This window comes from Oncorhynchus keta, chromosome 13 (genome assembly GCF_023373465.1).
Source record: "Oncorhynchus keta strain PuntledgeMale-10-30-2019 chromosome 13, Oket_V2, whole genome shotgun sequence".
In the NCBI taxonomy this organism is placed as follows: domain Eukaryota; kingdom Metazoa; phylum Chordata; class Actinopteri; order Salmoniformes; family Salmonidae; genus Oncorhynchus; species Oncorhynchus keta.
Genome location: NC_068433.1, coordinates 26,205,768 through 26,233,217, shown reverse-complemented (window position 1 = coordinate 26,233,217; position 27,450 = coordinate 26,205,768). Strand labels below are relative to the sequence as shown.

Here is a 27,450-nt window from a genome sequence, read left to right as displayed (position 1 = left end):
GGAGAGAGGGAGAATTGGGAGGGTGAGTTGAGAGGGATATAGGGAGATGTTGAGAGGGAGATAAAAAGAGGGAGATAAAGAGAGGGAGAGTTGAGATGGGGAGTAGCAACAGTGCTGAACTTTCTCCATGTATAGACAATTTGTCTTACCGTGGACTGATGTTTTAGAGATACTTTTGTAACCCTTTCCAGCTTTATGCAAGTCAACAATTCCTCTCAGAATGGCTAATATATGAATATTAGCTGATGCTAGCAAGTTATTGATTTCATTAACCTTATTTCTAAGGCTACATACACATATAAATATGGGCAATTTTCAGCCCTTTCCTGGGTAGCTTTTCAGAGATCGACATAATACTGAAAAGAGCATAAAAAGCAAGAGAAGAAAAATACATCCAACAGTCCATGAATCAATTGGTGTGTGTGTGTGTGTGTGTGTGTGTGTGTGTGTGTGTGTGTGTGTGTGTGTGTGTGTGTGTGTGTGTGTGTGTGTGTGTGTGTGTGTGTGTGTGTGTGTGTGTGTGTGCGGGGTTGAAGCTACGTACCCATAGGCTTGGCTCTCTCATCCCTTCCAGACTTCTGTGAGGGAGGGTGGACAACGAGCCTGTCATATGGAGGGTGGACAACGAGCCTGTCATAGGGAGGGTGGACAACGAGCCTGTCATAGGGAGGGTGGACAACGAGCCTGTCATAGGGAGGGTGGACAACGAGCCTGTCATAGGGAGGGTGGACGATGAGCCTGTCATAGGGAGGGTGGACAATGAGCCTGTCATAGGGAGGGTGGACAACGAGCCTGTCATAGGGAGGGTGGAAAATGAGCCTGTCATAGGGAGGGTGGAAAATGAGCCTGTCATAGGGAGGGTGGACAACGAGCCTGTCATAGGGAGGGTGGACAACGAGCCTGTCATAGGGAGGGTGGACAACAAGCCTGTCATAGGGAGGGTGGACAACGAGCCTGTCATAGGGAGGGTGGAAAATGAGCCTGTCATAGGGAGGGTGGACAACAAGCCTGTCATAGGGAGGGTGGAAAATGAGCCTGTCATAGGGAGGGTGGACAACGAGCCTGTCATAGGGAGGGTGGACAACGAGCCTGTCATAGGGAGGGTGGACAACGAGCCTGTCATAGGGAGGGTGGAAAATGAGCCTGTCATAGGGAGGGTGGACAACGAGCCTGTCATAGGAGATGTAAGCAATGTGTCTACGTGCTCTGGCAGCTTTTATGCCTGGGATCAGTTCTTTCCTCTTCTGGCGCACAGCTTCATGATACTCCTCCTTGAGGAAGATATACATTCCTCTCAAGCTCTTCACTCTTTTCAGAACAGCTACCTTGTCCTTGAACTTCAGGAACATGACCACTATTGGTCTGGGCCTGTGACCTGGGCAGGTGGTGGATTTTCCAGTCCTGTTGGCTCAATCCACCTCAATCTTCCTGTGGTCCATCTTCAATTTCTCAGAGATAATTTCCCTCACTTTCTCCTCAGACTCCATCCAGGTCTCGTGGAGATTCTGCAATTCCGTCCACAACCATGTTGTTCCACCTTGATTGTCCCTGAAGATAATCTGATTTATCCATCATTGTTATCATGGATTCACACACAGAACTGATATCCTCTCTCAGTGACATACAGATTGCTGTCATCTTGCCCTTCTTCTGTTTCAACTCATCGAGCTGACCCTGGGATAACTGATCTTCAGGTCCTGGACCTCGTTTATTCAGGTCGTTTATTCTTTAATTAGTTGAATACACCAGTATTTGGACCAAACACTTTAAGCTATTTTCTTGTTGTAACAACTGCCTGTAGAACTCTTTTTGTTTCCTTAAAATATCCTTCACCTGTGATAGAGAGACACCACTGTCCTCAACGGTACTCCCACTGGCTTTGGTCTTTGTCATGGTAGCTAGCAACTTAGGTTACGCTGTTACTACACACAGTTCCAGACAGGGCAGGTCACAGGGAAGATTGAAAACAACAAACAGCAGGGATCTAGACAGACACAAACCCGGGACAATCCTTTGTTCCAGTCACAGTGGCTAACTGCGTCACGGGCTGCGTTCAAGCACTCAAGAAAAACCCGCTAGTAGCTAGCAGTTCAAAAAGACAAAATTGAGCTCTCCCTCATTCTGCGTTCAACAGGAAGTGAGGATTGGCGATGTACTTTGCATTTTGGCAAATGTGGTATGACATCTGGGAAGTTTTGGCATACTAACTATGACCAATATGCACACTACATACTCAATTTACGTCACAAATAGTACAGTTAGTGTGGTTAGTATGAGTATTCGAACACAGCTTATGTGTCCAATCTAAAGCACAAAAACATATGAAACATGAACACATTACCTTGATGCTTTCTCTGTTAAAACGAATGACAAGACTCTGCTGTAAATAAAGCAGACAGCAACAGATGATCAACCTCAATTCGCTAGGGATATTAGATGCAACTTGGATCCAGGCACAACTGTCTTCACCAGTGTAAGAATGAGACACCAAAATATTCTATCAATGACTTATCAACAGCTGTAACAAGTTGTACAGTGTAGGAAATCCTCACTGGTACCCTAGAAACGCCCATATCGGCAACATGTTTCACGGTTGCTTATTGATTCACTAGCTACACCGAAATCTGTTGCTGGTTCTGGTTGCACACAATAATTTCAAGCGACAAATTCACATCAAGTTTTTCTCATTCATTTGCTCTATTGTTGGATCACAACCCTGGTACTGCAACAAACAGTTGTTTTAAGTTTGCATTCGAAGAGATGCTATGAAAAGGAACAGGAAGCTTCTGTATTACAATACTAAATGACAGACATTTACATCAATTTTTAAGCGCTCTCCTCCCTCTCTCTCCCTCTTTCTCTCTTTTCTCTTGTTGGCTGATGTGAGCGGTCTGTGTGGGGTGTTCCCCTGAGACCGAGTTAAAGAAGGGCAAAGAACATTCACAGGCTGAATGTGGAACTGCTGGGATTTCTACTTTTCCAGGCTTTTCCCTGACTTGTCCGTGGTGTTCCTTACAGTATGTTCCTGTTCTGCACTCCCTTCTCTCCCTCTCCCTCTCCCTCTCCCTCTCCCTCTGTCCCTGTCCCTGTCTCTGTCTCTGTCTGTCTCTCTCTCTCTCTCTCTCTCTCTCTCTTCAGAAATTTCTTTACCTGTTCACTAAGTGTCGTAATGTCTACAAATGGTTTACAGTACTCATTTAAACAGTTTGAAGGTGTTTCGAAGGGATACTGGGATACCGATATCTATGCATACTCGGGGGATCAGATTCGATCAAACCCACACTGCAAAAACTGCAGACACACAAAAATCTAATTCAAACCAAAACTAGTTTTGTTTTATTTCAGACTTCCCCTCACTCCTGTTCTTTCCAGTTATGTTTTTCTTCATCACAGCCTAGTTTCTGTCAGCTTTCTCTGTCTCTGTGAGTCGTGTCCAATGCAACTAAGTCCTTTTCCAAGGAGTGGCAAGAGCCCAACCCCTCCACTGCCATATTAACATCTCACAGCACTTAACCTGAATGGACAGAGCAACACATCTCCAGTGGTCCATCCCACAGATAGACCAGACACAGGGAATGAATATTAATGCTGATTGAGCTGACAAAAAGTTTCCCTGACTCATGACAGCAAGTGCTTGTCGGCTGGTATTACTTTCCTCTCTCTCCATTTCCTGAGACCTGGGAGTGACACTGTCCTGTTGCTCTGGATGCAGAGAGGTGATGAGGATGAGGGTGAGAGCAAGGGCAGAATGGTTGTTGATTTTGTTGGGTTTCTTAGCTCTGCAGGGGCTCCTGTCCAGGCACCAGCCCTGGAACCAACACAGTCCTAGTCCTATAGTCCTGTTTTTAACCACAGCCAGAACTAACCCCTGCCCTAGCCTGTCATGACCCTGGTCCAAATCTCTGCCCTGGGGCTGGGCCTAGTCCTACCCCTATAAAATAATCCCAGTCCTAACCCTGAACCTAGTCCTATCCTTGGCCTTGGCCCTAAACCTACAAAATAACCCCAGTCTAGTCCTGCCCCTGGCCTTGGTCCAGTGGAGTGGAAGCTGCCTGTCTTTGATGCCTCCTCTAGTCAGGTCAGCCAGAGAGACGCTGCCTGTCTTTGATGCCTCCTCTACTCAAGTTAGCCAGAGAGACGCTGCCTGTCTTTGATGCCCCCAGTAGTCAGGTCAGCCAGAGAGACACTGCCTGTCTTTGATGCTTCCAATAGTCAGGTCAGTCAGAGAGACGCTGCCTGTCTTTGATGCCTCCTCTACTCAAGTTAGCCAGAGAGACGCTGCCTGTCTTTGATGCCCCCAGTAGTCAGGTCAGCCAGAGAGACACTGCCTGTCTTTGATGCTTCCAATAGTCAGGTCAGTCAGAGAGACGCTGCCTGTCTTAGATGCCTCCAATAGTCAATTCAGTCAGAGAGACACTGCCTGTCTTAAATGCCTCCAATAGTCAGGTCAGTCAGAGAGACGCTGACTGTCTTAGATGCCTCCTCTAGTCAGGTCAGTCAGAGAGACACTGCCTGTCTTAGATGCCTCCAATAGTCAGGTCAGTCAGAGAGACGCTGCCTGTCTTAGATGCCTCCAATAGTCAATTCAGTCAGAGAGACACTGCCTGTCTTAAATGCCTCCAATAGTCAGGTCAGTCAGAGAGACGCTGCCTGTCTTAGATGCCTCCTCTAGTCAGGTCAGTCAGAGAGACGCTGCCTGTCTTTGATGCCTCCTCTAGTCAGGTCAGTCAGAGAGACACTGCCTGTCTTAAATGCCTCCGATAGTCAGGTCAGTCAGAGAGACACTGCCTGTCTTTGATGCCTCCTCTAGTCAGGTCAGTCAGAGAGACACTGCCTGTCTTAAATGCCTCCGATAGTCAGGTCAGTCAGAGAGACACTGCCTGTCTTAGATGCCTCCAATAGTCAATTCAGTCAGAGAGACAGTGCCTGTCTTAAATGCCTCCAATAGTCAGGTCAGTCAGAGAGATGCTGCCTGTCTTTGATGCCTCCTCTAGTCAGGTCAGCCAGAGAGACACTGCCTGTCTTTGATGCCTCCTCTAGTCAGGTCAGTCAGAGAGACACTGCCTGTCTTAAATGCCTCCGATAGTCAGGTCAGTCAGAGAGACGCTGCCTGTCTTTGATGCCTCCTCTAGTCAGGTCAGTCAGAGAGACACTGCCTGTCTTAGATGCCTCCTCTAGTCAGGTCAGTCAGAGAGACACTGCCTGTCTTAAATGCCTCCGATAGTCAGGTCAGTCAGAGAGACACTGCCTGTCTTAGATGCCTCCTCTAGTCAGGTCAGTCATAGAGACACTGCCTGTCTTTGATGCCTCCTCTAGTCAGGTCAGTCAGAGAGACGCTGCCTGTCTTAGATGCCTCCTCTAGTCAGGTCAGTCAGAGAGACACTGCCTGTCTTAAATGCCTCCTCTAGTCAGGTCAGTCAGAGAGACACTGCCTGTCTTAAATGCCTCCTCTAGTCAGGTCAGTCAGAGAGACACTGCCTGTCTTAGATGCCTCCTCTAGTCAGGTCAGTCAGAGAGACACTGCCTGTCTTAAATGCCTCCGATAGTCAGGTCAGTCAGAGAGACACTGCCTGTCTTTGATGCCTCCTCTAGTCAGGTCAGTCAGAGAGACACTGCCTGTCTTAGGTGCCTCCTCTAGTCAGGTCAGTCAGAGAGACACTGCCTGTCTTAGATGCCTCCGATAGTCAGGTCAGTCAGAGAGACGCTGCCTGTCTTAAATGCCTCCTCTAGTCAGGTCAGTCAGAGAGACGCTGACTGTCTTAAATGCCTCCTCTAGTCAGGTCAGTCAGAGAGACACTGCCTGTCTTAAATGCCTCCGATAGTCAGGTCAGTCAGAGAGACGCTGCCTGTCTTAAATGCCTCCTCTAGTCAGGTCAGTCAGAGAGACACTGCCTGTCTTAAATGCCTCCGATAGTCAGGTCAGTCAGAGAGACACTGCCTGTCTTAGATGCCTCCAATAGTCAGGTCAGTCAGAGAGACACTGACTGTCTTTGATGCCTCCAATAGTCGGGTCAGCCAGAGAGACGCCTACTGTCTTTGATGCTTCCAATAGTCAGGTCAGTCAGAGAGACACTGCCTGTCTTAGATGCCTCCGATAGTCAGGTCAGTCAGAGAGACACTGCCTGTCTTAGATGCCTCCAATAGTCAGGTCAGTCAGAGAGACACTGCCTGTCTTTGATGCCTCCAATAGTCGGGTCAGCCAGAGAGACGCCTACTGTCTTTGATGCTTCCAATAGTCAGGTCAGTCAGAGAGACACTGCCTGTCTTAGATGCCTCCAATAGTCAGGTCAGTCAGAGAGACACTGCCTGTCTTTGATGCCTCCGATAGTCAGGTCAGTCAGAGAGACACTGCCTGTCTTAGATGCCTCCAATAGTCAGGTCAGTCAGAGAGACACTGCCTGTCTTTGATGCCTCCAATAGTCGGGTCAGCCAGAGAGACGCCTACTGTCTTTGATGCTTCCAATAGTCAGGTCAGTCAGAGAGACACTGCCTGTCTTAGATGCCTCCAATAGTCAGGTCAGTCAGAGAGACACTGCCTGTCTTTGATGCCTCCTCTAGTCAGGTCAGTCAGAGAGACACTGCCTGTCTTAGATGCCTCCAATAGTCAGGTCAGCCAGAGAGACGCTGCCTGTCTTTGATGCTTCCAATAGTCAGGTCAGTCAGAGAGACACTGCCTGTCTTAGATGCCTCCAATAGTCAGGTCAGCCAGAGAGACGCTGCCTGTCTTTGATGCCTCCGATAGTCAGGTCAGTCAGAGAGACACTGCCTGTCTTAGATGCTTCCAATAGTCAGGTCAGTCAGAGAGACACTGCCTGTCTTAGATGCTTCCAATAGTCAGGTCAGCCAGAGAGACGCTGCCTGTCTTTGATGCCTCCGATAGTCAGGTCAGTCAGAGAGACGCTGCCTGTCTTTGATGCCTCCTCTAGTCAGGTCAGTCAGAGAGACACTGCCTGTCTTTGATGCCTCCAATAGTCAGGTCAGTCAGAGAGACGCCTACTGTCTTTGATGCCTCCGATAGTCAGGTCAGCCAGAGACGCTCGGAAGATCCCACACTCCAAAGGGGAGCCGCTCCGTTCGTCTTGTCTGGCTCAAAGACGGAATTACAAACACTTGCCTCTCTCTCTTTTTCTCTCTCCCTCTCTTTCTCTCTCTCCCTCTAATCCATCCTTCTGCCTGTTTAGAGCTGAACAGAAGGATAGAAAAGGAAGAGAAAGAGCTCTCGCATGTTTTTGTGTGCGATTGAAGGGTAACCTTCCCCCCTTAAAAAGGGGAACAGGGAAAAGTCCCCCTAAATGCCCAGTAGAGGGGATGTAAGGACTTGAATGGCCTTTTCTGTCAGCCTGTTAGCATTGTGGAGAGAGCCCACTATGGGTTACTCTTTGGCCTCTCCTTTTCTGTGACTCTGTAAACCTCCAGTGAGCCAGCCACTAAAGGATAAATGGAACGGAGACATGTTAAGAATTAATGAGGTCGCTCTGGGGTTACATTTGCCAGTTTTCTGGCCGAGCGATGTTTGTTGTTATTTTACATAGATTTCATAGCCCTCCTGTTTCCGGCTCTCATGCCGTAGCCAATCAAAAACAAAAATAGGAGAGTGTTTTGATAACTGGAAAGGGGTTTGCCGGAGTAGCACATTCACAGACCTGAATTCCTGGACAGGGAAAATTGAAAGGAAAAGGAGAGGAAACATGAAAGAATCAAACATAACAAACATGATGGTGTCTGGTGTGAGACTGCTGTAAAATAGTTTAGAGAGCGCGGAGGGAGGTCTCCAGAGAATGTGTCTAGGTGTGAAAACTGACTGTGTGTGTGTGCAAAAAGAGAGATTTGCAGAAAAATTGCGAGGTGAGGGGTATGTGTTGCTTTCAACCACTCATGTGCTGCTTTCGACCACTCATGTGCTGCTTTCAACCACTCATCAGCAGCGTGTTCTGTCTTTCATTGTAAGAGTTGCGCAACAGGAGGCTGCACACAGTGGATGTTTCTTGTTAGTGCATGTGGGTGAATATGGCAAAGGGGGACGCTCATAAACACACAGGAGTATATCTACTGTATTTATAATACATGGCTGTGATTGAGCGTCTACAGACTCCCTCCTACCTCCGTATGCATAACATACATATTATGGATGCAAAAGTGTTCATTCTCACAGTGCTCTTCTCTCTCTTCCACTTCTACAGTATGATAACACATCTGTGTGTGTGAGCAGTCTGTCTCACCTCTCTCTCTCAGCCCTGTACCGCTGGCTCAGGAAGTTGTTCTGGGCTTATCGAGGGTAGGCACACAAACAGGCTGGCCCGGACAGGGCTCGAGGTGGGGGGGAGGCAAAAGAGAGGAGCGTGAGGAGGGGGGGTGAGGGAGCACTTCCTCCCATTCTTCTCCAGAGCGGAGTTCCCATGAGCGGCCATGCCAAGTGCAGTGTGGCTGGAGCAGGCCAACGCAGCACCAGTCTCGCCTCCGCGACGCCAGCCCCCACACACGGACTCACTCAGATCAGAGAAGACTGGACAGCGCTAGGAGGACTCACGGTGTTGCGAGGACCCATACACAGCATTCTGAGGACCCATACACAGGGCTTGGAGTACCGCACCCGGAGCATTAGCATAGTTAATAGAGGATCTACTTGGTGACTGCACTGACCACATACAGAGAACAGTTTCCAGTGCATCTTATTGACTGCATGTTGACCATGCAGATAGGACCATACCTAGTGGTTGCCTCATAAAGGACAATAATCAACACAGACCATACTGACTGGACTATTCCATAGAGGACCCTAACTAGACAACCACACACAGAAGATCATCCAGAGTGGACAGAGGAATCAGATTGGGGTACACACATAACACATTGAAGAGCACATACAGCGTTGGGAGAACCCAAAGGACCATACAGACCATTGTGTTTAGGAGATCTTCCTCTGAGTATAAAGACGAACAGAGGAACTCAAGAGGATCATCCCCAGAGAACCATCCAAGACTGTAGACAGAGGAGCATCCACAGTGTGTCTGTCTTCAGGAGGAGCCGGGAGTCATGCATACCATCCACGGGCTGTGTAGGGTCTGCATCGCCGCTAGACTGCCTCAGGTCTGTCCCCCTAGATAATCACCTGGAGAGAGAAAGGGAGGGAGGGTGGGAGGGGGGTTAGAGGGAGAGGGAGAGATAGAAGTGTGTTGTGCATAGGGGTGTGACAAATGGGGGAGAGTGTCAGGTAAGTGTGCGTGTGGGAAGAGAGGGAGAGGACAGGGAGTGGGGTAGGAGGGGGGTAGAGGGAGAGGACAGGGAGTGGGGTAGGAGGGTGTGCGAATGGAAGTGCAGAGAACGTGGTAGTGGGAGAATGGAAGAAGAGGGGAGAGGAGGAGGGATGGGGGTTCAGCTAGGGTTCTGTGTGTAGCCGGATCTTTTGGAGAGACTGCAACACAGACAAAGAGAATATGTTAGAAAGCATGAACATTTTAAAATGACAAGGGAACAGAAAGATGAAAGCAATGATGTAGGAAGCAGACCCTTCAATTGGTTGGGAAAGTATATATATATTTTTTGTATAGTGCAATTGGATTAAGGCACCGGAACAGTAAGAGATAGATAGATAGCAGTTATGGAATTTATATTTGAGGCTTTAGGCTTTACTTTTCCATTGGAGTGTTTGCCATTGGAACGCTCACTCCTACAGTATCTAATGTGGAGTGTTTGCCATTGGAAAGCTCACTCCTACAGTATCTAACGTGGAGTGTTTGCCATTGGAAAGCTCACTCCTACAGTATCTAACGTGGAGTGTTTGCCATTGGAAAGCTCACTCCTACAGTATCTAACGTGGAGTGTTTGCCATTGGAAAGCTCACTCCTACAGTATCTAACATGGAGTGTTTGCCATTGGAAAGCTCACTCCTACAGTATCTAACGTGGAGTGTTTGCCATTGGAACGCTCACTCCTACAGTATCTAATGTGGAGTGTTTGCCATTGGAAAGCTCACTCCTACAGTATCTAACATGGAGTGTTTGCCATTGGAACGCTCACTCCTACAGTATCTAATGTGGAGTGTTTGCCATTGGAACGCTCACTCCTACAGTATCTAATGTGGAGTGTTTGCCATTGGAACGCTCACTCCTACAGTATCTAATGTGGAGTGTTTGCCATTGGAACGCTCACTCCTACAGTATCTAATGTGGAGTGTTTGCCATTGGAACGCTCACTCCTACAGTATCTAATGTGGAGTGTTTGCCATTGGAAAGCTCACTCCTACAGTATCTAATGTGGAGTGTTTGCCATTGGAACGCTCACTCCTACAGTATCTAACGTGGAGTGTTTGCCATTGGAAAGCTCACTCCTACAGTATCTAACGTGGAGTGTTTGCCATTGGAAAGCTCACTCCTACAGTATCTAATGTGGAGTGTTTGCCATTGGAACGCTCACTCCTACAGTATCTAATATGGAGTGTTTGCCATTGGAAAGCTCACTCCTACAGTATCTAATGTGGAGTGTTTGCCATTGGAAAGCTCACTCCTACAGTATCTAACGTGGGGTGTTTGCCATTGGAAAGCTCACTCCTACAGTATCTAATGTGGAGTGTTTGCCATTGGAAAGCTCACTCCTACAGTATCTAATGTGGAGTGTTCGCCATTGGAAAGCTCAAACCTACAGTATCTAACATGGAGTGTTCGCCATTGGAAAGCTCAAACCTACAGTATCTAACATGGAGTGTTCGCCATTGGAAAGCTCACTCCTACAGTATCTAACATGGGGTGTTTGCCATTGGAAAGCTCACTCCTACAGTATCTAATGTGGAGTGTTTGCCATTGGAAAGCTCACTCCTACAGTATCTAATGTGGAGTGTTCGCCATTGGAAAGCTCAAACCTACAGTATCTAATGTGGAGTGTTCGCCATTGGAAAGCTCAAACCTACAGTATCTAACGTGGAATGTTCGCCATTGGAAAGCTCAAACCTACAGTATCTAACATGGAGTGTTCGCCATTGGAAAGCTCAAACCTACAGTATCTAACATGGAGTGTTTGCCATTGGAAAGCTCACTCCTACAGTATCTAATGTGGAGTGTTTGCCATTGGAAAGCTCACTCCTACAGTATCTAATGTGGAGTGTTTGCCATTGGAAAGCTCACTCCTACAGTATCTAATGTGGAGTGTTTGCCATTGGAAAGCTCACTCCTACAGTATCTAACGTGGAGTGTTTGCCATTGGAAAGCTCACTCCTACAGTATCTAACGTGGAGTGTTTGCCATTGGAAAGCTCACTCCTACAGTATCTAACATGGAGTGTTTGCCATTGGAAAGCTCACTCCTACAGTATCCAACGTGGAGTGTTTGCCATTGGAAAGCTCACTCCTACAGTATCTAACATGGAGTGTTTGCCATTGGAACGCTCACTCCTACAGTATCTAATGTGGAGTGTTTGCCATTGGAACGCTCACTCCTACAGTATCTAATGTGGAGTGTTTGCCATTGGAACGCTCACTCCTACAGTATCTAATGTGGAGTGTTTGCCATTGGAACGCTCACTCCTACAGTATCTAATGTGGAGTGTTTGCCATTGGAACGCTCACTCCTACAGTATCTAATGTGGAGTGTTTGCCATTGGAAAGCTCACTCCTACAGTATCTAATGTGGAGTGTTTGCCATTGGAACGCTCACTCCTACAGTATCTAACGTGGAGTGTTTGCCATTGGAAAGCTCACTCCTACAGTATCTAACGTGGAGTGTTTGCCATTGGAAAGCTCACTCCTACAGTATCTAATGTGGAGTGTTTGCCATTGGAACGCTCACTCCTACAGTATCTAATATGGAGTGTTTGCCATTGGAAAGCTCACTCCTACAGTATCTAATGTGGAGTGTTTGCCATTGGAAAGCTCACTCCTACAGTATCTAACGTGGGGTGTTTGCCATTGGAAAGCTCACTCCTACAGTATCTAATGTGGAGTGTTTGCCATTGGAAAGCTCACTCCTACAGTATCTAATGTGGAGTGTTCGCCATTGGAAAGCTCAAACCTACAGTATCTAACATGGAGTGTTCGCCATTGGAAAGCTCAAACCTACAGTATCTAACATGGAGTGTTTGCCATTGGAAAGCTCACTCCTACAGTATCTAATATGGAGTGTTTGCCATTGGAAAGCTCACTCCTACAGTATCTAACGTGGAATGTTCGCCATTGGAAAGCTCAAACCTACAGTATCTAACATGGAGTGTTCGCCATTGGAAAGCTCAAACCTACAGTATCTAACATGGAGTGTTTGCCATTGGAAAGCTCACTCCTACAGTATCTAATGTGGAGTGTTTGCCATTGGAAAGCTCACTCCTACAGTATCTAATGTGGAGTGTTTGCCATTGGAAAGCTCACTCCTACAGTATCTAATGTGGAGTGTTTGCCATTGGAAAGCTCACTCCTACAGTATCTAATGTGGAGTGTTTGCCATTGGAAAGCTCACTCCTACAGTATTTCATGTGGAGTGTTTGCCATTGGAAAGCTCACTCATACAGTATCTAACGTGGAGTGTTTGCCATTGGAAAGCTCACACCTACAGTATCTAACGTGGAGTGTTTGCCATTGGAAAGCTCACTCCTACAGTATCTAACATGGAGTGTTTGCCATTGGAAAGCTCACACCTACAGTATCTAACGTGGAGTGTTTGCCATTGGAAAGCTCACTCCTACAGTATCTAACGAGGAGTGTTTGCCATTGGAAAGCTCACTCCTACAGTATCTAATGTGGAGTGTTTGCCATTGGAAAGCTCACTCCTACAGTATCTAACGTGGAGTGTTTGCCATTGGAAAGCTCACTCCTACAGTATCTAACGTGGAGTGTTTGCCATTGGAACGCTCACTCCTACAGTATCTAACGTGGAGTGTTTGCCATTGGAACGCTCACTCCTACAGTATCTAACGTGGAGTGTTTGCCATTGGAAAGCTCACTCCTACAGTATCTAACGTGGAGTGTTTGCCATTGGAAAGCTCACTCCTACAGTATCTAATGTGGAGTGTTTGCCATTGGAAAGCTCACTCCTACAGTATCTAACGTGGAGTGTTTGCCATTGGAAAGCTCACACCTACAGTATCTAACGTGGAGTGTTTGCCATTGGAACGCTCACTCCTACAGTATCTAACGTGGAGTGTTTGCCATTGGAAAGCTCACTCCTACAGTATCTAACGTGGAGTGTTTGCCATTGGAACGCTCACTCCTACAGTATCTAACGTGGAGTGTTTGCCATTGGAAAGCTCACTCCTACAGTATCTAACGTGGAGTGTTTGCCATTGGAAAGCTCACTCCTACAGTATCTAACGTGGAGTGTTTGCCATTGGAAAGCTCACACCTACAGTATCTAACATGGAGTGTTTGCCATTGGAACGCTCACTCCTACAGTATCTAATGTGGAGTGTTTGCCATTGGAAAGCTCACACCTACAGTATCTAACATGGAGTGTTTGCCATTGGAAAGCTCACTCCTACAGTATCTAACATGGAAGGGAAGTGATGATGAGGAAACCAGTGTAAAAACGAGTGGATGAAATTGTGTTCCCTGTTTCCTGAGAGAGACAGAAGAATGAGGTCTCTGCCATCTGCATTATTTATCCAGAGGCAATCTGATGGAGAAAAAGAGAGAAAGAGAGAAAATTGAGACTGTGCTACAGGCTAACAATTACACCCAAAGTCTGGAGTCCCTCATCCTCACTTACAAATCAGTCTCAAGCTTATAGCTTATAGACTTAGCACAAACCTTTCTTATCTAATCAGTGATTGGAGTTTGCATGGCATCGCATCAGTACAGTGTGTTGACATGGACACAATACTGGGCTGGCAGAGAGTTATGTTTTTCTGCCAGCCTAGACATGTTGTCACCAAAACACAGTGACCCAGAAAAGTCCTTGCTCAACGGACTGGGAATGTCTTACTGGAGTTATAGTGTTGTGGAGTTCAGCTCACAAACATACCTGTTAGTGGATGGGAGAGAATTGTTATTTTGCTTTCATCCTGTAGTGTGTGTGCATGTGTGTGTCTATGTGTACGTTAGTAGTGCAATCACTGAGGCACATCGGGTTTACAGGCTGGAGAGGCATAAAACAGAGCAGAAGCACACAGAAGACAGACAGACAGACAGACAGACAGACAGACAGACAGACAGACAGACAGACAGACAGACAGACAGACAGACAGACAGACAGACAGTGGGTTGACTCATAGCTGTGGGCTCTCATAGATAGTGTTTCATGAGATTGTTGAGGCAAAACAACATAGAGAAAAAGCTTGGTCTCACACACACGCACATGCACACACCCATGCACCCACACAATGTGCATCTCACAGAACAACAGGTCACGACTCCACACACACACACTCACACACTCCTACATGTTACATAAATACACTCTTGTACAACTCATTTCAATAGCGAAGTCTCTCAATAGAGAGCAATGGTAGTTTCATACTCACTCTAAAGCACCATATAAGTGGGCTCGTAACCTTCTCATTTGACTGGAAGGAGATAGATTGAGGCGTTAGAGGCTCTTGATACAAACTGGAGATGGGAGAATAGCATCCAGATGCTCACTCTGAGCCGGCTTTGTGTACTGCCTGTCAGACAGTTGTTGCTGGTTCTCTGGCCTTGGCCTGAAGAGCTGTACAAACTGATCGCATTAGTATTGTGGAGCAAGGTTGGACGTGTGTGTTAGCGCATGGGAGAGCAAGACCAGGGATGAGGGTTAGTGAGTAAGAATGTATGTGTGTGTTTACCCACCGTGTGCCCACTGTCAGGCCCTGGATGCCAGTCGGTGTGTGTCTTGTCTCCTTGTGGTCCGGTCCCACGCTCAGAGAGGCCAGGGGGCACCTCTAATTAACACTACCCCCCCCTTTACCCTCCCTCTTCTACTGCGTGCCAACCATCCCTTCACACCACTACCCCCTACAGAGCCCCCATCTCTCTCTCTCTCTCTCTCACTTCCTCTTTTCTCTTTCTCTTCTCTCCCTCAGACTCTCCCCCGGCCTTTCTCTATTCGCTTCTGTTGTTTCTCTCCTCCCCATCTGTCTTTTTGTCTCTTCTTCTCTTCATCTCACGTCTTCCTTCTCTCTCTCTCTCTCTCTCTCTCTCTCATATCTGACAGTAGTGATGTTGTCTCTGGTCGTTAGCCAGTATGTTGTGTTATTAAACAGTTGTCTCCTCCACTATCCAGATTATCTAGATTTCTTTTTAACTATCAAGATTATAATTTACTAAACATTTTAAGACTGTCAACATTATCATCTATCAAATATTTAAAAATACTAGCGAGTTTATCATCTATCAAGCATTTTAAAAGACTATCAAGATTATCATCTATCAAGCATTTTAAAAGACTATCAAGATTACCATGTATTTTGATGAGTGGAAAGTATGTCCAATTTGGAGGATTCTGAGAAATGTCATAATTGACATAACGTGTACAGCCAATCAATCAGTTAGTCAGTCAGCAGTGGGAGGAGGTCAACCTAGCTGTCACCATGGTGGTGGGGGCGGTGACATGATGTTGGGGGTGACATACCGTATGTCACCAGTGATTATGGACTGTGACTCCTTGTTCTCACAGTGTGTCCATCGATCACAGTGTAATCTGTCAGTTCACAGCATATCAAGAGTGAATCAGATGAATCAAACTTTATGCCCCAGTTTGATTTATCCTTTATTTAATTGTCTTCATCCATTTCAGGTGCCAAGCCCTTCCAACACACTATAATTAGTGATCATGGCATTTACAGTATGTGAGCAAACATAATGCATAATCATTGGATATACAGTGCAAGTGAAAAGTTTGCACACACCTACTCATTCAAGGGTTTTTTCTTTATTTTTACTATTTTCTACATTGTAGACATCAAAACTATGAAATAACACATATGGAATCATGTAGTAACCAAAAAAGTGTTAAACAAATCACCCTTTGCCTTGATGACAGCTTTGCACACTCTTGGCATTGTCTCAAACAGTTTCACGAGGAATTATTTTCCAACGGTCTTGAAGGAGTTCCCACATATGCTGAGCACTTGTTGGCTGCTTTTCCTTCACTCTGCGGTCCAACTCATCCCAAACGATCTCAATTGGGTTGAAGTCGGGTGATTATGGAGGCCAGGTCATCTGATGCAGCACCATCACTCTTCATCTTGGTAAAATAGCCCTTACACAGCCTGGAGGTGTGTTTTGGGCCATTGCAGAATGCTGTGGAAGGCATGCTGGTTAAGTGTGCCTTGAATTCTAAATAAATCACAGACAGTGTCACCAGAAAAGCATCACACCTCCAACTCCTTGCTTCACGGTGGGAACCAAACATGCGGTGATCATCCCTTCACCTACTCTGCGTCTCACAAAGACACGGCGGTTGGAACCAAAAATCTCAAATTTGGAGTCATCAGACCAAGGACAGATTTCCACCAGTCTAATGTCCATTGCTCGTGTTTCTTGGTTTATTATTGGTGTCCTTTAGTAGTGGTTTCTTTGCAGCAATTTGACCATGAAGGCCTGAATCACAGTCTCCTCTGAACAGTTGATGTTGAGATGTGTCTCTTACTTGAACTCTGTGAAGCATTTATTTGGGCTGCAATCTGAGGTGCAGTTAACTCTAATGAACGTATCTTCTGCAGCAGTCGTAACTCTGGGTCTTCCTTTCCTGTGGCGGTCCTCATGAGAGCAAGTTTCATCATAGCCCTTGATGGTTTTTGAAGAAAACTTTAAACGTTTTTGAAATGTTCTGGATTGACTGATCTTCATGTCTTAAAGTAATGATGGTCTGTTGTTTCTCTTTGTTTATTTGAACTGTTCTTGCCATAAAATGGACTTGGTATTTTACCAAATAGGGCTATCTTCTGTATACCACCCTACCTTGTCACAACACAACTGATTGGCTCAAACGCATTAAGAAGGATAAATATTCCACAAATGAACTTTTAACAAGGCACACATTTTTGGTGACTACCTCATGAAGCTGTTTGAGAGAATGCCAAGAGTGTGCAAAGCTGTCATCAGGGCAAAGGGTGGCAACTTTGAAGAATCTCAAACGTAAAATATATTTAGACTTGTTTAACTTATCATGGCTAGGGGTTCCGCTAGCGCCCCCCCCCCCCTAAGCTTGTTTGATTGCCTTGCGGAGGGAATAGCTACACTGTTTGTATTCGTTCATGTTTCCGGTCACCTTGCCCTGATTAAAAGCAGTGGTTCGTGCTTTCAGTTTCACTGGAATGCTGCCATCAATCCACGGTTTCTGGTTTGGGAATGTTTTAATCGTTGCTATGGGAACAACATCTTCAACGCACGTTCTAATGAACTCGCTCACCGAATCAGCGTATTTGCCAATGTTGTTGTTTGATGCAATATGAAACATATCCCAGTCCACGTGATGGAAGCAGTCTTGGAGTGTGGAATCAGATTGGTCGGACCAGCGTTGAACAGACCTCAGCGCGGGAGCTTCTTGTTTTATTTTCTGTCTGTAGGCAGGGATCAACAAAATGGAGTCGTGGTCAGCTTTTCCGAAAGGAGAGCGGGGTAGGGCCTTATATGCGTCGCGGAAGTTAGAATAGCAATGATCCAAGGTTTTTCCAGCCCTGGTTGCGCAATCAATATGCTGATACAATTTAGGGAGTCTTGTTTTCAGATTAGCCTTGTTAAAATCCCCAGCTACAATGAATGCAGCCTCAGGATACATGGATTCCAGTCTGCAAAGAGTCAAATAAAGTTTGTTCAGAGCCATTGATGTGTCTGCTTGGAGGGGAATATATACGGATGTGATTATAATCGAAGAGAATTCCCTTGGTAGATAATGCGGTCGACATTTGATTGTGAGGAATTCTAAATCAGGTGAACAGAAGGACTTGAGTTCCTGTATGTTGTTGTGGCCACACCACGTCTCGTTAACCATGAAGCATACGCCCCCGCCCCTCTTCTTACCAGAAAGATGTTTGTTTCTGTTGGCGCGATGCGTGGAGAAACCAGCTGGCTGCACCGACTCCGATAGCGTCTCTCCAGTGAGCCATGTTTCCGTGAAGCAAAGAACGTTACAGTCTCTGATGTCCCTCTGGAATGCTACCCTTGCTTGGATTTCATCAACCTTGTTGTCAAGAGACTGGACATTGGAGAGAAGAATGCTAGGGAGTGGTGCACGATGTGCCCGTCTCCGGAGTCTGACCAGAAGGCCGCTTCGTTTCCCCCTTTTACAAATTTGCTTTTTTGGCTGGGATCCATTCCGTTGTCCTGGGTGAAAGGCAGAACACAGGATCCGCTTCGCGAAAGTCATATTCTTGGTCGTACTGATGGTGAGTTGACGCTGCTCTTATATTCAAAAACTCCATAGTTTCCTAGGAACGCGAAGCGAGGCGGCCATCTCTGTCAGTGACAGATTAACCGCTGTGCCAGATTTTTTTTAAACGTTACGAAAAAAGCATACCATGCAATAATCTAAAACGGCGCTAAGACGTAACAATATTTCAATATTTCTCCGCCGTGTTGGATTCCCTTACCTTTGATGATCTTTCATCAGAATGCAGTGAAAGAAGTCCTAGTTCCACAATAAATTGTTGTTTTGTTCCATAATGTCCATTACTAGTGTCCAATTAGCTGGTTTTGCTAGCATGGTTAGTTCACATGTCCGAAAGCTGGCGCAGGTCCAGGCGAACTCGCACGAAAACTTCAAAAAGTTTTATTCCAGGTCGAATAAACTTGTCAAACTAAGTAGAGAATCAATCTTCAGGATGTTATTTTCATATATATCCAATAACGTTCCAACCAAGCATTCGTTTTTGTCTGCAGAATCATGGAACGCAGGCGATATCAACAGTAATGTGCGCAACCAGGACCTGGCATTCTGACAGACCACTGACTCAATCCCCTCCCATCCGGTCATACATCACACTAGAGGCTTCATTCCACGTTCTACTGACTGTTGACATCTAGTGGAAGGTGTAGGAAGTGCAAACATATCCATATCTTGTTTGGATGTGAATAGGCGATGACTTGAAATTCGACCAGCCCAAGAATTTCCACTTCCTGTTTGGAAATTTGTCTGCCCTGCCCTATGAGTTCTGTTATACTCACAGACATAATTCAAACAGTTTTAGAAACTTCAGAGTGTTTTCTATCCAATAGTAATAATGATATGCATATATTAGCATCTAGGACAGAGTAGGATGCAGTTCACTATGGGCATGCAATTCATCCAAAGTGAAAATGCTGCCCCCTATCCCTCTTTTTTGTTTACTGCGTTATTCCATGTGTGTGATTTCATAGTTTTGATGTCTACAATGTAGAAAATAGTAAAATAAAGAAAAACCATTGAATGAGTAGGTGTGTCCAAACTTTTGACTGGTACTGTACATAAGGATTGTATATGGCCTTGCAATAATGGGCATCAAGAGGTTAACAGTTCATGTTAATTCTTTGGGATCGGTGTCCCTTCCAAGGGACGGCTGAGCTAACGTAGGCTCATGCGATTAGAATGAGGTTGTAAGTAATAAGAACATTTCATAGGACATAGACATATCTGATATTGGCAGAAGCTTAAATTCTTGTTAATCTAACTGCACTGTCCAATTTACAGTAGCTATTACAGTGAAAGAATACCATGCTATTGTTTGAGGAGAGTGCACAATTTTGAACATCAAAAGTTATTAATAAACCAATTGGGCACATATGGGCAGTCTTGACACAACATTTTTGACAGAAATGCAATGGTTCATTGGATCAGTCTAAAACTTTGCACATGCACTGCCTCCATCTAGTGGCCAAACTCTAAATTGCACCTAGGCTGGAAAAACAATACATTATGGCCTTTCTCTTGCATTTCAAAGTGATGGTGAAAAAAATACAAAAGAAACGTTGTTTTTTTCTTTGTATTATATTTTACCAGATCTATTATGTTATATTCGACTACATTACTTTCACATTTCCATAAACTTCAATGCTTTTCCTTACAGATGGTACCAAGAATATGCACATCCTTGCTTCAGGGCCTGAGCTACAGGCAGTTAGATTTGGGTATGTCATTTTAGGCGAAAATTGAAAAAAATCGGGATAATCCTTAATGGGTTCAATGTTGAAGTTGGTCACTAGATTACAGATGGTAAATCCTGTAGGCAAATCCGTCAAGGAATTCTAGGAATTCTCCCTAAAACCTTTATTCAAGCCACCGTTTGCTACTTAGGGTTGTACTGTAGTTATCAAAGGTAAACAAGTTAATATACTTATGCATCTTGATGCCAGTCTCTTAGACACGCTCAGAGGTTAACCACAGACACAGATTTAGGATCAGTATACCCTATTACCATCCTGATCTGAACTCTAAGGGGGAGACATAAAACTGACTTTAGATAAGAGTCTTGGATTAACATCGTACTGTGTTTGTGTGTTCAGACATACTTTTACTGAGCTTAATTTCAGGCCCTATTGTCAGCAGATGAGATGGAAATATTATTTTGGAGCAGAGCACTGTTGATTTTGGCGCACACACTGGCATTATTCCTGGAATTCTTACAGACAGGTTTTAGGCATCGAATGTGTGTGTGTGTGTGTGTGTGTGTGTGTGTGTGTGTGTGTGTGTGTGTGTGTGTGTGTGTGTGTGTGTGTGTGTGTGTGTGTGTGTGTGTGTGTGTGTGTGTGTGTGTGTGCTTGCGCTCCTACTCTGTGCGGATGCTGTTGTCCACAGTTGGCGTCAGAACCACACCAAAGCGCCCACCTCCTTTGATGAGGGCCAAGGTGCTAGTCTGTGTGGCTGGCATCGACACACTTTCCATCCACACACACTCAGCTGCTGGTCAGAGAGAGAACCACGCTCTAATCTGTAGGCAAAATGCTCACATGTTGGTCTAACTGCTCCTATTTGGCTGTAGATGGCTTTTCACTCTATGGACATACAGTACATAGTCATGTAATAATTGAATAATGTCTTTACATATTTGATGATATTTGGTGATTTGATGTCTCTGTGTCTTTAGGTGACCATCCCTCGAGGAAAGGACGGCTATGGCTTCACCATCTGCTCTGACTCTCCAGTGAGGGTACAAGCCGTCGACACAGGCAAGGTTCTCCTCTCCCTGCTGTCTGTGTGTTGATGATGTGTGTCTGTGTGTTTGGGATTGTGTGTCTGTGTGTCTTTTCCTTCCTGTGTGTGTGTGTGTGTGTGTTGTTCTAGATGTGTGGGTGTCTGTATACCAGTCTTAGCCCCTACTGTCCTGAGGTGGTCAAGCATATCAGGTTTGTATATAAATAAGTGGGTAGAAGCTTGCTTGTGTAACTTTGTGTGTATTTGTGCGATATCTGTGTGTGTGTGTTTGTGGACCTCTACTGACCTCTCTCCTGTCTTCAGGTGGTCCGGCGGATCAGGCAGGTCTGCAGCAGTTGGACACTGTGCTGCAGCTCAATGGTCAGCCTGTAGAACAGTGGAAATGTGTGGAGCTCGCCCACGCCATCAGGTACTACAGGCAGGGAGACACAGAGGAAATAATGGACTAAATCAACTTTGACAGGGATAACTATCGTCAATACTTATAGAGCTCCACATGTACATTTTTAAAGTTTATCTATGCACAGCAATTCCTATATAGACACTCTGGCCCATGGCCTCTTGTTCACGTTCTTTTACCGGCGATAAGCTTACCGTTTCACTCTTCCTGACTAGTTGTCACATTCCCTCTCTCCCTCCCTCTACAGAAACAGCTCCAATGAGATCACGGTGGTGGTGTGGCGAACCGGGCCGGCCGCCAAGCCCAGTTTTGAGGGCCTCATTCACCGGCCCTCCTACAAGCCCAACTACGACACCCCCTCACCCCCCACCAGGCGGAGGGACAGGTCCAAGGACCGGCTAGACCGTGACAAGATCCCCCCAGCCGTGCCCCCCCTCCCTGCCCACCACAGGACCAGCCGCCGGGTGCTAGTCAACGGCTCTGAGGGGGGCGGCAGGGGAGGGGCAGGAGGAGTAGGGGGGCCGTGGGGGGAGAGGAGGTGCGTAGGAGGGGGGGCGGAGGAGGTGGATGGTAAAGCCAGGAGCCAGACCCATAGCCAGAGCCACACAGCCACGCTGAAGGGGACTAGAGTGAAGGCGTCCAACGGAGATAACTACATCATCCTGGCCCCCATAAACCCAGGAAGCCAGGTACTGCCGGGGGAGCAGAGGCTCATGGTCCATCCCAGGCTCCTGCCTTACCCCCTCGATGGCACTATCTAGACCCTGACATACACTGGAGATCTCAATATGTGCCATTCATACCTGCCATAGATCTGTGCCAATCCTACCTGACATACACTATCTGCCATTTAAATCTGAGATATACCCTGCCATTCTAACCTGAGAAATATCTGTGTAATTCAAACTGACACGTGCATTCTGTAAATCACATATACTATATATAGTGAATAGTTAAATGGGTAGTTGAATGAGAAATTGTGAAAAAAAAGTATACAAGCAAGAGTTGATTTGCTGCAATAGTAAGTAATATTCAAGCCCCTATATGGGGAAAGCCACAGTTGGCCCATGGGGTGTTCTATCAAATGATGCACACTGTAACATCCTGTGACATGCTGTATATGAGGCAATAGCTCTTTATGATAAAGACATAATAAAGTGTAACAAATGGAAAAAGAAACACACTGATTGTGAACTTGATTCCTTAACATCCCCAACCATACAACACTAACCATCCAGCCTGGAAGAAGGGACCAGTTATGTTGAAGCAATGAGTGCAGAGAACCAGAAAACCCAGAACTTCTAGTCTTTACCTAATCCTCCATAATCTGTCCCTCTGAGTTTGAACAGCCAATCACATCCAGTAATGTGGCTGACGGGTTCCGTGACTCAGTAGCCTGGTTGTTAGAAGGCCTCTAGCGGAAATGAAGGAGGCTGTATACCCTGCATTCCACCCAGACCCAGGGACCTAGACACTGTAAGGCTGTCTGTTAGTCTGGGAGGTGCAGCCTACCTGGCAATCCGAGTGTGTGCGCGCTTGTACAGCACATGTGCGTGTGTAGGGCAGTGTGTTTGTCCGAGGGCAGCTGTGCTGCTTCAACAGATATGGCATAACATAGGGCTCAGAGAGCATGATGGGAATGTATTCTGTGTCTAAATGCTAAGAGGAGAGCACAGGGGTTAGGGGGTTAGGAGTGTGGGGGGACTGGCTTGGACGGCTGTGGAGGAGGATTGGATGGAGGGGGAATAGGATGCAGAAAAGGGGATAGAGAAAGGGGGGAGAGAGGGATAAGCGAGGGAGGTGATGGATGAATGGCTACCCCCAATTATTACATTACCTTCCCTATTGGGAAATATGGGCTAGGGAACAGAGTAGATATGGGTATATATTTTACCTTAATTTAACTAGGAAAGTCAGTTAAGAACAAATTCTTGTTTACAATGTCTGCCTACACCTGCCAAACCCGGGCGACGCTGGGCCAATTGTGTGCCGCGCTATGGAACTCCCGATCACAGCCGGTTGTGATACAGCCTGAATAGTAGTAGTACATCAAGAGGTTGGAATAATGGTTGTAAGAAGTAGAAGGGATTAATGGGGTAGCGAGAGGCAATGATGGATGGATGACGGGTACAGCAGCAGAGGGAAAACGAGGGGAGAGGAAAGGAAGGATGTAGATAAAGCAGTTGTCAAAGTGGATGGAAATAAGAGGATAGAACATTTCAGACTAAATCCAAACTTTGAAGGATGGGGAAATGGAGCATCTCTCCCCCAGGTCAGAGCAGGCATACGATCCATGATGATTTGGTTCCATCCTGTCAGCCAGTCCCCACTGAAACACACACAGCAGAGAAATCGATCATGGAAGATAGCTGGATGTACCAGCCATTGATATGCCTCTGGTTGGGTCACCTCTTTCACGCCAGGTCACTCCTTTCCTCTACCCATCTTTGTTATATCGGGTAGATCTTATCTTTAGGCACAGTTCTAGGATCAGCTTCCCCCTCCCCCATTACATTTCAAGGGGCAACGCTACTTGGGTACTTGAGTAGTTATCTATAGGCACAGTTCTAGGATCAGTCATCCTTCTCCTGTATTCATAGTGCTACAGTACAATACATTATGGTATAGTACAGTACAGTGTGTGGTTGACGTCTGTGTCACTCAAGGCCATAGGAATCAATGAACAGCACAGTCACCATCATGTATCAACAGCACACATTAGCTCTCAGGTCGCTGGGTCTATTCCTTGAGCTGAACACATGTATATTGAATATGTGACATGGCTCACAGGCCTGAGATCACATAGGCCTACTGCAGTACAGTAGTAATGGAGTCAGCCAACAGTCTGTGGCCCCATTCCATGCTCAACACAACCATATCTTCAGTTTGACTTCATGTTAGGCATTTATTATGGTGGGTTGGATACATTACATGCGAAAGTATCCTAAAGCAGAGTATGGTATTGGTCAACTGTTATAACAGGACCATTGATTGTGATGTTTTTGTCTCTTTCAGATATTGAGGCCTGTCTACCAGGACAACCATGGTACCTTGGGTAAGACATTTACTGCTGACTAGGATTTTAATGAACACGGTGGTTTTGCAGGACAATTCTATCTATAACCATTGTACTTCTACGTACCCAGGCTAACTCCCAGTGTGTGTTGTTGTGCATGTGGTGTCTCTCAGCAGGGAGGATATACCCGGGTCAGGCCAGCATGCCCCAGAAACAGGGGTCTGGCGGTGCCACGCCTGGGGGTGTAGGACTAGCAGGCCGGACCACCTTCCTACGACTCTCCACTAATGCCAGGATGTCTAAGCCAGCCGAAGCGAACCTCTCTGGCCAACCCCCACCCAGCTACCAGCAGGTCCAGAGCTCCAGCTTTGCTAACTACCAGAACTGTACTATAGTACACTCCCATGTACAACACGACAACCCGCACGGCAACTATGGCTACGTTAAAGCAGCACCCAAGATCCTCATCTTCCCCATCTTTGTTCAGGTGTGTGTGTGCGTGTTTGTGTGTGTGTGTGTGTGTGTGACTCTGCATCTGTCTGTTAGTGCCGTTTGGCGTTTTCCCCTTTTATTTTGCCATGTTTGTTGCAGTGCTTATCCTCTCTGTGTATCTGTGTAGCAACATAGGATTCTGTCATAAACACACTAGATAGAATGAACCACATTTCCTCTATATGTCCAATGTCAGGGTGTGAGTGTATTGCACAACTGGACTACCCACTTCCCAGGATTCTACAATGGTCTGTAATAGTACTTCCTGTTGACTAACTGAGTCACCTAGCTGCACAGTGAAACAGCCATCCCTGTGGTCTCTCTAGCTTCAGTCCGGGTCCACAAGAGGATGTGGCTACCACCCCCGCTGCACTAGCGCTTTTTAGCCTAGCGCCTCTTCACAGATTGAGCATCTCACAGACTCCTGCAGTCACAGCGCACACTGTGAGGATCTCTGTAGAGACTGGAGCGACTGTAGCTACACAAGAGCCGCCAGCTGCACAGCCTGTATTGTTCCCTTTGGTGGGCAGAGAGCATGGAGCTTGGAGCTAAAATGGAGATGGTACTGTAGCTACATGCTCCCTCATGTACAGCTATGTTCATGAGAACAGCCCTCCCAGATATGTCTATCCTTGAAACATGTCTATCAATCTGTATCTCTATTTAGCGGTATTTGTGAGTGTTGTGAATGATATTGGACTGTTATAGCAGTGTTATGAGTTTACTATCAGTGACTTTTGCTGTAGTATTGTGTACGGTCATTATAAGCAATATTAGTAAATGTTGTGTGTTTGAAGTGATATAAAACTGCAGTATTTTGCCATGGATGATAATGTAATCTTCATTTAATCCCTAGTATGTTGCCTAAACATACTCTAACTTTAATCTAATGTCAATCTAACCCCTAACTCTCCTCTCCTCCCCTTTGTGTGCAGCCTCTGGACCTGTGTAACCCCACACGGACACTGGTGGTCTCTGAGGAGATGATCCTCCATGAGAGCAAGCACCTCTCCATTAAGGTAAACGGTGTGTGTTTGTGTGTGTGTGTGTGTGTGTGTGTGTGTGTGTGTGTGTGTGTGTGTGTGTGTGTGTGTGTGTGTGTGTGTGTGTGTGTGTGTGTGTGTGTGTGTGTGTGTGTGTGTGTGTCAGGATCAGTCAAATCAGTGAGATGGGACATGTCAATGTTAATGAGAATATTTAAGAGAGGAACATGTTGTGAGAATCTGACACAAGTCACTATACTGCCATTCTAGTTCTCTTCATTCATATTCCACAACTGCTAATGTCAGGTTTGTTTAACTGTCAAAATGTTTGTGGAATGCACGATGAAGATTTCTCCCAGCCTTGTCAATGTTCTTAAATACCCTCCCAGTGCCTCTGTCTTTGGTGTGTTGTGTAATACCAGCAGAGAACAGAGGAAACAGAGGAAGAGACCACAGTTTGAAAACCTCTGGGTGGCTGCTGCACTGCATTGGACGTCTATACTATTGTCTTCTCTTGGCTCTCCTCTCCTCTCCTCTCCTCTCCTCTCCTCTCCTCTCCTCTCCTCTCCTCTCCTCTCCTCTCTCCCCTCTCCTCTCCTCTCCTCTCCTCTCCCTCTCCTCTCCTCTCCTCTGCTCCCCTCCCCTCCCCTCTCCTCTCCTCTCCTCTCCTCTCCTCTCCTCTCCTCTCCTCTCCCCTCCATTCTGCTCCCCACCCCACCCTTCTCCTCTCCTCTCCTCTCCTCTCCTCTCCTCTCCTCTCCTCTCCTCTCCTCTCCTCTCCATTCTGCTCTCCTCCCCCCCTCTCCTCTCCTCTCCTCTCCTCTCCTCTCCTCTCCTCTCCTCTCCTCTCCGCTCCTCTTCTCTCCCCTCCATTCTGCTCCCCTCCCCTCTCCTCTCCTCTCCTCTACGCTCCACTCCACTCCTCTCCTCTCCTCTCAGACAGACAATGATACAGGACTAGCATTGGAACAAATATTTTGCTAGTTTGACAGAATCCACCACATAGTTTGTTTATCATAGAGACAACTCGGTTCAAAAATAACTTTACATCTCATAACTATTTGAAAAGTAAGGGAGAGGGAGGGAGAGAGAGAGAGAGAGAGAGAGAGAGAGGGAGGGAGAGGGAGAGAGAGAGAGAGACAGCAAGAGGGAGAGACAGCGCGAGAGAGAGACAGCGCGGGAGACAGAGAGACAGAGAGAGAGACAGAGAGAGAGACAATGAGAGAGAGAGTCCTGTTCATTGCACAGGACAGTGTATCTACATGAGGGGCGCTTGTTTAGTTGTGGGGAATTCATTATTTAGGTCCCAGAATGGTACTTCTGGAGTGTTGCACAGTGACAGGCTTTTATTTAATCGATCAAAGGGTTCCTCTACTTTTGAAATCTCTGCTATGATAAATTCTCTTTTTTCTCCCTCTCTCCCTCAGCTCTCTTTTATGTCCTGCTCTGTGTGTGCACTCTGGCTTTTCTATGTAGCTCTTTCCATGTTTCTGTACAGTATGTCTCTGTCTCTCTCTGTGTCATTCTCTCTGTCTCTGT

General features: G+C 46.3%; 1 protein-coding gene across 5 annotated transcripts in view; it reads left to right on the top strand.

Moving 5' to 3' along the window:
• LOC118387534 (regulator of G-protein signaling 3-like) overlaps positions 1-27,450 on the top strand; it is a 217,559-nt gene that overhangs the window by 25,057 nt on the left and 165,052 nt on the right. For 3 of the 5 annotated variants that reach the window (XM_052459849.1, XM_052459847.1, XM_052459846.1), the window contains 6 exons: positions 20,953-21,034; positions 21,324-21,429; positions 21,668-22,109; positions 24,436-24,475; positions 24,610-24,923; positions 25,864-25,947. In XM_052459849.1, the coding sequence (XP_052315809.1) occupies positions 20,953-21,034; positions 21,324-21,429; positions 21,668-22,109; positions 24,436-24,475; positions 24,610-24,923; positions 25,864-25,947 (1,068 nt within the window). Of the gene's footprint in view, positions 1-8,410; positions 9,088-20,952; positions 21,035-21,323; positions 21,430-21,667; positions 22,110-24,435; positions 24,476-24,609; positions 24,924-25,358; positions 25,491-25,863; positions 25,948-27,450 lie in introns of those variants that run through there. The other 2 variants (XM_052459848.1, XM_052459850.1) reach the window with 2 other exon arrangements.